The sequence below is a fragment of the Taurulus bubalis genome (assembly GCF_910589615.1).
Source record: "Taurulus bubalis genome assembly, chromosome: 9".
NCBI classification, from domain to species: Eukaryota; Metazoa; Chordata; class Actinopteri; order Perciformes; family Cottidae; genus Taurulus; species Taurulus bubalis.
The window spans coordinates 24,983,383-24,996,406 of NC_136597.1; the positions used below are offsets into that span (position 1 = coordinate 24,983,383).

The 13,024-nt window shown below is 42.4% G+C and overlaps 1 protein-coding gene across 1 annotated transcript in view; it reads left to right on the forward strand.

The window, feature by feature from the left end:
• Positions 1-745: 745 nt before the first annotated feature.
• lrrk2 (leucine-rich repeat kinase 2) overlaps positions 746-13,024 on the forward strand; it is a gene marked incomplete at its 5' end in the record, with an annotated part of 37,894 nt that continues 25,615 nt past the window's right edge. Inside the window, 14 exons of the mRNA XM_079224292.1 lie at positions 746-881; positions 1,937-2,022; positions 2,901-3,010; positions 4,212-4,300; positions 4,834-4,968; positions 5,936-6,070; positions 7,152-7,283; positions 8,546-8,665; positions 9,217-9,377; positions 9,468-9,547; positions 10,012-10,118; positions 10,340-10,469; positions 10,635-10,759; positions 11,895-12,031. Coding sequence (XP_079080418.1) covers positions 746-881; positions 1,937-2,022; positions 2,901-3,010; positions 4,212-4,300; positions 4,834-4,968; positions 5,936-6,070; positions 7,152-7,283; positions 8,546-8,665; positions 9,217-9,377; positions 9,468-9,547; positions 10,012-10,118; positions 10,340-10,469; positions 10,635-10,759; positions 11,895-12,031 — 1,683 coding nt within the window. The remainder of the gene's footprint in view (positions 882-1,936; positions 2,023-2,900; positions 3,011-4,211; positions 4,301-4,833; positions 4,969-5,935; positions 6,071-7,151; positions 7,284-8,545; positions 8,666-9,216; positions 9,378-9,467; positions 9,548-10,011; positions 10,119-10,339; positions 10,470-10,634; positions 10,760-11,894; positions 12,032-13,024) is intronic.

A 13,024-nucleotide genomic window follows, 5' to 3' on the forward strand; every position in this document is an offset into this window, starting at 1 on the left:
GTGGAGTTGGAACTTTTTTTAACGGACTTCCGCGCGAGTCAGTGACCGAGTCGCTCTCACGGCAAATGTGACACCAGACACCGGGTGGGAGGCAGCGGACGCGGCGGGACCACCCCGAAAAGTGTGGCTGTCAATCACAGCCAGAAACAAACAACAACAACGACAACAACAACGACGACGTGATTTATTAACCTCGACGTACAAACTTTACCGAGCGTGACACGTGAGTAGGTCCTCCGCCCTCCGTGTTTACTTCCAGTTTCCTTTTTAAACGGGAAGTTTGTCCCCCGCCTTCGACCATGAGTCATATGATGTGCCTGTGAGGAAGGAGGAACACGGCAGATGATCCGCTGCCTTTTTTTTTTAAACACATTTGTTTGTTTACTACCACAGAAAGAACAAAGAGGAACTATAAAGTAAGGGAAAGTCAGCCGAGGGCTGGCGGTGACGTCACCGTCCGGGACCGAAACTTCGCCCAACTGACAGCTTCTCTGTTTCGTGACTGAAACATACTCGCAGCCGAATTGGACCCAAACGTAATATGATGTAATTCCGCTAAAAAGTAGACACGTGTTGTAATGACACGAGCGGCACTTCACCGGCTTTGTTCCCCCGACGCCACGGTGGACCCGCGGCGGCGGCAGTTCGGCCCGCAGAGGCTCGTCCCCGGTGGTTCCGACGCGGCGGCGCGCCGCTCCACCTGAACCGCGCTCCCGAGAAGCGGTCGTGTGTGTTTTCACCGAGCATGGTGACCCGAGAGGAGCAGGAGGAGAGCCTGAGGAGGCTGCTGGTGCGGCTGAAGATCCCGCAGGAGGACCGCCAGCTGTGCACGCTGATCCAGATCGTCCAGGATCTGCTTTTCCTCGCGCACGCAGACAACGGTAAGGAGCGCGCAGTGATTTCTGCACGCGCGGCACGCTGCCGCTCATAAAACAGGAGCACGATGTTCTTATTGTACAAGTACATTCAAAAGAAATGTAGATACAATATACAAAAAAGTCCTCGTGCAGAAATACTTTTTTACTTTTAAAGTATTCAATTAAAAATATTGTATTACTATTTTAATGCCACAGCTCCTTTGGACCACTTCCTATGATGATGTTGAATAGTGTAATTTATAGCACATTTTATAAATTGGTCACGTGCTTTGTAAAGTGAAGGAGAGGAAAAGTACAATACTTTATCTTTTTTAAATGTGGTGGAGTAGGATCAAGAAGGTGCAGGAAATGGAAATACTCAAAGTGAAGCATAAGTACCTCAAACATTTACCTCCACTGCTTTAGAGTGACTATGTTGGTTTTACTTTTTACTTGCATATTATGAGTTAAAGTATATTCATGAGGGCCTTACTTACAGTGACTAGCTTACAGATAAAGATATGACACACACTGTAGAGGAGACGGGTGCATTGCTGTAGTCTGAGTCATTTAATTTAAAACAGAGCAACGTCTGGTTCTTAATATTATTATTATTATCATTTACCATAGTGCATACCTTTCCATGTTGCTGCCAAGTACACTTTTTTTAACTAATTTTAATGTACTTTTCCTTTTTTTTATATGTATTTATATATGTATTTTTTAAATGTATATATTTGTATATATATTTATTTAGATATATTTTTTATATTTATACTTTTAATATACATATGTATATATAAAAAGCCAAATATTCCCCAGTTTCAGCTTCTTGTTAATGGAAATTTTCTGTTTTTCTTTTGTTTTGTGTGATAATAAATTGAATATCTTGGAGTTGAGTATTTTCATATTGTGCTATTTGAATATTTCCTCTATCACAATGTCAAAATCTGTTTAATTTTCCACTATGTCTTTTATCTCTTAACATATTCTTATCAGTGTGTTTTCATCACTGCAGAAGAAGCGAGCGCATTCAAAGCTAACGTGTCACCTCTTTTGTTTTTTTCAATGTGTCGCAGCGGCCGAACTGTTTGAGCACAAAGATGTCCACGCTCCCCTCGTGCTGGTGCTGTCATCCTACATCGGCAGCAAAGAAGTCCAGAAGGTGACTCAGATATGCAGAAACGTCTTAATTTCTCCTTTTATTGCTCCAGCGGTGTGTCTTTCGGCCATCTTGACTTCCAGCAGTGGCTTCAAACACGGCTTTGTTTTATTCACAAACATCAAAAGCATCAGTTTTCATAGAAACAGACATGTGTGCCACCTCTTAAACAAGACGCGCGGATGTGTCGGTGTGTGTGCAACACCCACAGCTCACGTGCACACGCCTGATCCAGCATGTTTATGGCGTGTCCCGTGACTGCAGCTTATCAGAGGTCCGATAGCAGCAACCGAAAGTCAGACTGTGAGTCAGTTAGTCGGTCGTAAAAGACTGCCTTTGACAAGTAAGACAGAATCTGATTTGAAGTTTCTCAAAACTCAAACTGGAACCTGAACAGTTGAATGACGTTAAATTGACTCGCTAGCTTCTGCGAGTGTGTTTTGCACCATTCTATGATCCATTTGTCACCATTTCTATGCTCGTAAGAGATGATGTCATCGATGAATTGCAGTCACAGACTGCGTCTCTTGTGAATCGGACTTCCACAAAGAGGAACATGTTAGCACGGCTCCATCGTAGCAGCTAGATCGTCGCTGAAAAGGTTCAGGAAGTGATTTCTCGAAAAGAGCGGGAAACCCTGTTTCTCCTTCTTAGAGCGGTCTGCAAACGTGCGACACATCTGGTCGGACGCTGTAAAAAAAAATTGAGCTGCTAAGAACATCTGTGAATTGTGGTCTGGGGCACACCTGCTCACATACCTGTGTGTGGTCTGGGGCACACCTGCTCACATCTTGAGGTCTTTTTTTCTATATGTTGATGGTTTGACTTGCTCAATCGCCTCCATCTGAAGCAGTGTGTGTGACGGCTCTTCTTCTCTCCAGGTGGGCTGGTCGTTGCTCTGCCGGCTCATTGAGATCTGCCCGCACACGCTGAACCAGCTGACCAGACCTCTGGAGGCCGCCAAGGACTGGGAGGTACTGGGAGTGCACAAGTAAGTGAAGACGTCAGCCCGTTAGCCGCACTTTACCAAACGTTTGATTGCCTAACGTCTTTTATTCATTGTTACTTTAATCATAAGAACAATGTTGATTTATTGTTGGTAGTTTCATGGATTTGAAGGTTTCTTTGGACCGTCATTCCCAAAAAACAACCTCGGGAAGGTCACAGAAAGTTTTAGTAGGGTCGCCAAATACATAAATAAATATCTATCTGCAGTAGAAAGTTGAGCCACATGCGAGAGGAGCATGAATGTTCGTATTGTTGTGATAATTGTAGCCGATTTATAACCTTTAATCTGAAACGCTCGCGTGCGATCTGTTTGTTTCACGGGTGAGAGGAAGAAGAAAAATAACGAGATCCTGTTAACTCTGCCCGAATGCACGTGTTTACTCCCATTCATAAATACTGTAACTGTGTGTGTGTGTGTTTTCATGCTTGAATCAAAGTAATGAGTTATTGAACACACACCTCTTTGAGATGCTGCTTTACCTGTTTAAGATCATACAAGGTGACGCAGTAAAAGTGATCAGGAACGTTCATTCACGCCCATATTCGCTCTTCTCACAATTTAAGCATTGGGCCTGTTGGTGAAGTGAGCAGTGAGGCTTTGTCTTTTTTTAATGATATACGTATTACGTGTGAAAGCGTCTTTCCACGATGAGTTTCAAGTCACCTCACCTGGTCCACATCCGTTTTCCTTAAAGTTAAATAGATTTTTAACGTTCAGATGTTCCAGGTTCAAATGCTACGAAAGTCATGCTCAGTTTTCAGTTCCTGTTTATTTTTCTGTGTTCATTGTTGCGCGCAGATTCTTTCCCAGCGGCCTTTTCGGTTCCTTTGCGTGGCTGAATGGCGCATGTTCTTTGTATTCCACCGAGCTGTGTGGTTTCCTTCAGCTCTTCAGTCCTGTTTGGTTAGATCTTTGAACTATTTTTGTATATATTATGCATTTATTTCTATTTAATATTGCTTTACTTGTATCTATAAATGCTTCTGTACTGAAAAAATGTCTCCTTGCAGGATTCATAAAGTATTTATCCATCTATCTACTCACACAAAGACACGATATTCTAGATAATCTAGTTTAAAATATGCAGGATATGAACCATTCCTTTCAGTTTGCAGACAGTAAAATGCGTTCTCTGCTCCGGCCTCTGGTTCACTCGTTTCCTTGTCTCCATGTTGTTCTCCAGGGAGATCCTGAAGGTGCTCTGTCAGTACGGCGCAGACTGCAGAGTCACCATGGTGGGACTCCGGGCCCTGGCTCTGCTGCTCAGATCAGGTACGACCACACGGGAGGCCACGGCTCAAAGGTTGGAGAGACCCTCCAGCTGGTTGGACTGTTTTGATCGGAATATTTGAAGACTGTTGTCTAACTAAATGATTCACAAAGCCCCTTTTAGGAGGAAAGAAGAGCAGCAAATACATAAACTGTTCAATTAATCGTCAAAAGAACTGCAGTCGACATGTAATTATCCCTGCATCCGAGAGCAAATGATCTCTTTTTGGTTATGCATATTTCTAATAAGGTGCGATGACTCATGTGCACACACTGCTTTGTAAAGGTCAGAGGATAAACTCGGACAGCATGGTCGGCAAAAAGACTTCCTGCTTTAAAATCTGAGGAGCATTTTCTATTTTTCTTTATTTAAAATATTCACATAATCCCGAAAAGTAAAAAAAGTAATATCTGCAACTGCTAAGAGATATTCACTAGTTCTTTTCAACAGAAAACAATTGATTTGTGTTCCCTATTAAGCTTCAGACTTATTTTTTTAAGTATTTTTCATGCTTCTTTAATTCATGACTATGTAGACATGATTCCTCTGCTGGTGCTGGAGGAGGAAGAGGATGTGTTTGGCCTGGTGGTGCAGGCGATGAAGACGTTTCCTGCCAGTGAAGAGGTGCAGCTGCAGGGGTGTGCAGCCCTGCAGCTGCTGTTGGAGAGAGGTGAGCAGACACCGAACCCCCAGTATGCAATATACTGTGAAATATAAACGCCACCTGTAACTCTTTATTTTTTCTGTGCACTTAAAATTATTCTTTTATTTGACAACCTTCCTGACGGTTTGTTTTCAATTGCAATGAACTTAAATTCTAAGAAGAAGGCGAGGAGTAGCAGCCAATCAGAGGCAGAGTGGGGCGGGTCAATCGATTACCTTAATAACAGGCCTCTCAATGGCTTTGAGAGAGCTAACGCCTGCATCCATATTAATGCTAACATGTGCATGGAAACATGCCAGATAAATGCTTACATTTAACATGTTAGCTCGCTAATGTTTGTGCTTTGTACTCTGTATGTCAAAGTGGGGATTTTTAGCTAGCTAGCACTTTAGTAGCACTTAAATGTCACTTTGGCTTTCTTGAAGAAATTGTACTTTCTTGATTCTTGTTGTTCTGAGTTTGTACTCATGGTTGAATGGACTTATTGTAATTCGCTTTGGATAAAAACGTCAGCTAAATGAAATGTTACGTAAAGCTAGCTAGAAAAAGCGGAGAAGCATAATGGGTCCTAAGATTTAAGCTGATTTAATTGGCAGAAATTGAATACAAAATTCATTCATATACAAATTATGTTTTCATGAGTGTGTAATCACCTGAAACTAGCACTCGTCGTGTTTACGTTAGCGCAGGATGAGCCGTTTATATCTCCGTAGGGAGCGGGTCCTTTTCACAGGGTTTAATGTTGCTACGGTAGCCCAGAAGGGACAAACTACACACTGACTTTGGAGATGTTGTTTCACGTGTTTTTGTTACCTGAAGGCCACCGTAGTTCACTGACACGCTTGCAATCTACAACCTCTCCACTAGATGTCACTACATCCTACACTCGACTCCTTCAACATATGTGTATACGCTTGCTTTGCTTTTACAGGAGATGAATATCTTTTCTCGTGTTTTTTCTCCGTCTTTCCAGTGAGCGACGACCACCTGGTGGAGTTTGTGGAGAACGAGGATCACCTCGTGGTTCTGGCGGCTCTGCACAGGTTCCCGGACAACCCCGAGCTGCTCCTGCAGGCCATGAAGGTGATGCTGCCGCTGGCTCGTCCCGGTAAGACCGACAATGACGATCATCAATGATGAAGCAGTAGCTTTATTGGTCCATACAGTAAAAGAGGGCTCCTATGTGAGCACCCTTCAAACTGATATACGGGAGTAAAGAGTGAAAGGCTGGTTTGAACCTCAGTCTGGGGGAGGAGGATGGACAGATTCAGTTTCTCTTTAGTTCGGACATATTGATCACGAAGGAAGAACACAAAAACATTCACAATTCACACGGTCTATTTCTAAACTCGCCACAAGACCAAGACTTCACGGTAACGCTTAAAAAAACTCAAAAACAGCCTTGATGTTAATTAGATTATACCTCAAACAAGTGGTGTTTGTTGAAAATAGTCAAATCTTCTTATGGAGGAACACAGCAACTGCTTTTGTGACTGACTATGTTTCTGCTATTCAAATACATCATTTGAAAGCAGAAAACATATTTTTTCGTCCCACACTGCAAACTCATTTTCATCTCAGTTGGCCCAAGTTAAAAGGTTAAGAAAGATTTGTGGGTAACATTTAGTTTTTTTCTGGCAGACTTTCCTCTGTTCTGTTGACATGAAACACTGGAGCGCTTGAGCTTTTCTTTTAATAATAGAGCAGTCCATTTCTATTTACTATTTCTTTTCTCCATAACAACAGCTTTCTAAAATTGTGAAACCTTCAAGTTAAGTAAAGCCAAATGTATTTACTGATAAAGCACATTTTAAAATAACCCGCTCAGAGCAGGGAGCATGAACTACATGAATAGAATAAAGGAAAAATAATAATAAAAAAACAATGCACACAGATCAGAGGTAGAAATAAACAACACCAAAATCAATGCCAGCGAGTGAAAGCATGTTTTGAGCTCAAAGGGGGCGGATCTGTTAAACATTAAATAGTTTGTATTATATAGTATGTTTTGTATATTGTTTATTGTTTATTTTAGACTTTGCTCTACACAGAAATTATAAAGATGATTTCTGCATGAAAAGTGGAGCATGACAAGAGTTTTAGTCATGCACCATTTTTCCCACTTTACTCCTGTGTTTTTCTCAGATACTGGTGATGACAGTGCAGCTGTTTCTTCTTCTCTCTTCCAGTCAGTAACGTGGAGATGTTGATGTCGGGCGGCGCCCGCTGCTACAGCGTCATCATCGCCGCCACGGACGCCTTCCCCGAGGCGGAGGAGCTGCAGGAGGCGGCCTGCTGCCTGTTCAGGAGGTTCACCTCAGGTCAGATACTTTAGCAGTTTGTTTCATCTGTGGATGGATTGAGACTTTTTGTCACCACATATGTCCGAGTTCAGTAGATTCAACGGATACACACAAAGAAATACGCGTTCCTTTTAGCTTCCGACAATGTTTCCGTTACGATAAAACCCTTTTTCCAATAAAACTTCAAGGTTTAAGGTTCAAGATTTTTATTTGGCCATTTGTGCCTAGACCAACAGTCCAGACTCATTGGAATTTTTTCCGCAGGGCTCTCCGAGTCAACAGTTTTGGAAGAAATAAAAATAAGAAAAAAACACACTATACAGGAAAGAGAAAAAATCTAAAATATGATAACACTATACAAGATATGAAAATATGAAAAACACTGTAGGAAATATGAACACTGTACATACTGCGATATATATATAATATATATGTGTGTATATATATATGTATGTGTGTGTGTGTGTGTGTGTATATATATGTGTGTGTGTGTGTGTGTGCAAAGGTGGTCGTATGTACGTGGTTACTAGATTAGATACAGTTTTTTCATTTGTATTACACTGATAAATAAATAAATGGGTTTGTCCTGAGTGGTGTTCCTATTCACAGTTTTGTTTTGCCATCAGTCTGACTGTGGCAGGGAAGAAGCTGTATAGTTTATTATTGTGGCCATTGTATATATTATATGACCGCTTCTTATTTCACTACTATAAAGTAGAACATACACAATTAGCTGAATACTGATTCTTTAGGTCAGTGATTTTTCAACCAGTGTGCCGTGGGAAAATGTCCAATTTCACTTAATCGGTCCCAAAAAAATATAATTTAGTTGCCGCAAATAATTTCCATTGTTGATGGTCTGAGCCTGCAATATAGTGGCTGGCCTAGTAATGAAATACTCTTCCATGCCAGTAGGTAGCACAATAATTACCTACCATATATGCATTTATGATGCTACAATGTGACATATTGTAACTTTTTTGGTTGTTGGTGCCACGGCTCAAAAAAGGTTGAAAAACACTGCTTTAGGGGATGAAATACGTTTTGGTTTTATCTTACTCCAAATGTAAAACGTATTGCAGTCCACACTTAACTCTGTCGATGAATAACTTTGGAGTCTCTCCTCGCGTGTTGACAGTCCGATAACAGATAACACTGTTTGCCAAATCAGTGACTCCTCGCCCTTCAACGCGGCGGCGTTCGGATTGATCCGTCCCGACAGAGCAATGTGTTTAGGATGGAATATATAATAGCATTGTTCCCTGTGTGTCTTCTCGCAGAGAGCTACTACAACATCCTGGTGCTGAACGGCGTCCAGAGGGTCGCGGTGAGAGCCTGCCGGACGTTCCCGGACAACGCCGCGCTGCAGGCCGCCGCCCTCTCCTGTCTGGCTGACCTCAGTGAGGAAGCACACTCGCCTCCCACACGCATGTATAGACATCGTTTATGGATTAGCGGCGGAGGCCACAGACCAATGCAACAAGGCTTTTGCCTTCGACGTGGACGCGTGAATTACGTGGAATTACGTGAATCACTGTCGGCTGATTGGTTTTCCTCACGCCGCCGGTCATGTGCAACCGGCTTTTCCGGCGTGCAGAATATGGACTTCAATAGCTGTCTGGCGGATTAGTCATGCAGGAGGCTGTTTTTTATTATTTTGCTGAGTTTTTCGTCCATCAGACTCGTTTTTTCTTGCCTCAGAAGCTCATTGACTCATAATAAGCAGCGTGTCTTTTATCCAAAGTCTCTAACCCAAAACATTTGACTTGTATCCTGTAGATTCAACCCAGTTAAACAGACGAGTCACTGAAGCCAGTAGAATGTAGAACAGTTCAGTCGTGTTGAGGAGAAGAAGTTGTTTGCTTGTTTTAAATGAAGCGGTCTCCAGTCACTGGCCCGGTTTAGGTCTTGCACAGTAATTACGCCACGCTGTCGCCGTCTCTCTCGCCAGCTGCGACCATCGTGCACAACAAAGCGGTGGCCGATCAGGGTCTGGAGGAGGGCGAGGAGGAGGAGAACAGGGGCCGGGAGGAGGTGGAGGACATGGGCCTGGCCTGGATGGAGGACTGCTGCACGGCGCTGGAGATCCACGCGGCCGAGCCCGACGTTCAGGTCGGCCTCGAGTTCTTCCGGCCCTCTTTTCCGAGCTGCACATGGTATTTCCGGTGCGATGATTCTGATTCTTGTGTGAAATCCCTTCAGGAAGCTGCAAGCTGGGCCATTCACAACCTGCTGCTGCACGGAGCTGCAGTGAACCGCTCGGAGGAGGAGCAGGACGAGAGGTACGGGGAATAAAATATGTGCATCTTCTACAGAGGTGTGGCGGTAACTCTGGAATCTATGGAAGCCCGTTTCCGCCACAGCTACATTAATAGCAATGCTATTATTTGTTGAGCTAAAACGTCAACAGTGACGCTTGCATATCGTTTGCATGGTTAGACCGGCGAGGGGATGAAGAGACCTGTGAAGACAGCGCAGATAACAGGAAGGAGAAAAGCCAACGTCACTGAAGCGCATGAACACTTACTCATGATTTCGACTTTATTATCTCATAATTATGTTTTTTTTATATATTTTTTGTGGGCGGAATCGAGCTTCCATAGTAGCACTTATGCCAGTTTTTGAAAGAGCATGAGCCCGGAGAGCTCATGATCTCTATTAGGAGGAAATCTCATGAGAGATATTTAAGAAACAAAAGTGTGTGACGCGAGACTGTAATGACATTTTGTTGGGATGTTTTTTGCAGGACTCCTGTCCACAGACAGCTGATGGTGGCCATGCTGCTCCACTCCTCCTCTCCCAGTGTGTTTCAAGCCGCCACCAGCGCCATCGCCACGCTCCTCTCACACAACGGTGAGCCTTCGACGGTACACACTGAAGGGATCGCTCTTTCTAACGCAACGGAGCTTCAAACGTTGTTTCGCTGTCCGAACCCTCAACTTTACTGTTTTGGTTCAGGCTCGCCGTCGAGCTGCGTTCCAATTCACATCGTTTTTATTACACTTTTTAGTTGTATTCTTTAAGGTCAAAGGTCAAGGTCACTGTGACTTCATGTTCAACAGTTTTGTTTGCAGGGGAGATGCGCTCTCTGCTGCTGTCCAGCGGCCTCCACGTCAACCTGGTGGAGATGATGAAGAGACACCCGACCTCGCCGGAAGTTTCCATCAACGCCTGTAAACTGCTCAACCTGCTCTTTCAGGGAAGGTGGGCACAAAACACATCTGTTTCCGTTCTGTGGTTAGAAAATCACGTCGGTGTAGAAAAAGGAAAGTCTGCGTGAGAAAGAAAAGAACATTTTTCTTAAAATGCTTCAAAAACAATGATGTTCGTGCTTCGTTGTGGAGTGAAATCTTGTCTGCGTGTCTGCAGGACAGCCAGTCTGGATGAGCTGAACATGGCCATGAGTCAGATCCTCGGCACCATGAAGGTCCACAACTTCCAGCCGGAGGTTCAGCTGGAGGCTCTGCGGGCCAGCCTGGTCTTCCTCAGCCCAGGTAAACTTACCTGGACTAGTTGCACTCAGATATTACTTAAAATATAAAAAGAAAGTGGTATATTTATAATATAAAGTGTGTTAAAAGTTTAATTTTTTGGGTGACTATTTTTATACTTTTTATATATTTTCAGGAAGTACACTTCTCAAATATTACTTAAAATATTAAAACAATTGTAAAAAATCTGTATTTATCAAGTGTGCTTTAAATATTTGTTTTGCAATACTAATTTAGAGCATGCATTTTTAAATATACAAAAAATATATTTGAAATTAAAGTTCAAAGAAGTACATTTGAGTAATTGCAAAGAACTTCCACTTAAAGTATATATTTTTGTAATATATTTTTTGAAAGTATACTACAGTACAAAGTGTGTTAAAAGTGTAATTGAAAAAACAGGTGTAAGTGTGACTTTTGTATACTTTTTATATATTTGCAAAAAGTACACTTCTTTGACAGTATATTTGAAATATACTATTGAAAATGTAAGTATACTTTAAATATACAAAAGTACCGGTATACTTATTTTTCGCCTGGGACGTATGCATGCTCTTTCGTGACCTGCAGATCAAATGTTGGATCTTTTTTCATTCGCTGGTTATTTAGAGTGTTAACTGTTGTATTCCTGCTGATGCTGAAGTTCACCTCTTTTGCAAAAAACGCAGAGAAGAAGAAAGTGGAACATGCAGCAGATAAAACAGATATTTGTCTCTGAGAAAAACACATGGCTTCACCAGGTGTACAGAAGCAAAAGTCCAAATTAATGCAGAATGCTGCTTCTTAATAATATAGAATTACAGTCAGGAAATGCTACTTTCTAGTTCTAGTCTTTCCATCTGTTGTGGAAATCTGCAGCCCCATAAAATATATGAATACAGCTGTAATAATGGCCGTTAAATTGCAATCGAGATGTTCTGGGCTACATTGCTCGGATGTCAAGAACACAAGTTTCCACTTCTAATATTGTGTGAACGAAAAATGAAATGAACCCGGTTCAGTGGAGCGGCTTGTTTTATTTCCAATTCTCTTAACGAGGTCATAGTGTCCTCTTCCTCTGCTCCCAGCGCTGCACTCCTAATTAGATTATATGATAGATAACGGCTGTGTGTGCATGTCCGTGTGTTTGAATTCCCAGACAGGAGCTTGAGGGAGCACGGCGTCTCGGTGGCGGACCCCGACATGGCCGACATGGCCGACGTGTCGCTGAAGGTCCTGAAGAACCAGTGTGTGGTGGAAGGAGCTCACACCCTGTACCTGGAGGTTCTCAACCGGGTACGAGATGTCTCTTAATGCGCTTCACTTCCTCACAGTCTGTCCAGCATTATGGTTCTTTGGGGTTTTCCCGTCCCCATTCCCGTGATATCTAAGAAACGCCTGGAGGTGAAGTTTACAAAACACATTTTTGGCCCTAACTCAGGAATTCATGTGGTAATTAGGACATTTTGATGTCTAATAGGATAACAATGCTAAAAAGATGCTTTTTACACAGACATGGATGTAAACCATGAGGTCATGGTGCAAAATACAGAGTGTCAATCATGGAGGTCGCCTCCAGCTGTGCCTCAGTGTTATGCTGAAGCTCTTCACAGACTCTATATGCAGCAAAGACAAATACGCTAAACATGCTTTGCAATATGGAAAATTGCACAACTACACAACGCTGCAACAGAATCGAAGACGAGCTTTTCTTTGCGCAACTGTCTGTCCGGCGGTGTCATTAAACAAACACGACTCATGTTTGTGAGGAAATGTTTTGCAATTGGAGTTATGGATTTTGCAATACATTAATTCACCTTTTTTTAAAAAGCATTTTAGTGACAATAGTATTCTTGAAACTCCCCAAAATGTTGCATTTGAGGCTTCCAGGTCGTCTCAAGTGTCAATCTTTTGTGATGAATCTAATTTGACCTTGCATGCTTTTTATTTGGCCTAATATGATTAAATAAAATGCCCCAGATATCACAAAAGAAAGCTTAAATAGAGCTTATAAACCACCCTAATGGGATTCTGTACAAATACTCTGCCAGTAGTTATCATTCATTACAGAGATACATCAACAGTTCGTCCATTCTTGTAGAAATTACACGGAAGCTTTTCTTGCAACCAGAACGTCGTAACTGTAATTACATTTTCCAAAAAGAATTTGCCACTTGACCTACTGAATGAATAGTAGCTCCCACGAGGTTGTTTGGTTTCCCTCCGTCTTCAGGCAGGGCGGTCAGATAAGAAAAGGCATCACATGCCAATAACACATAATACACAGTA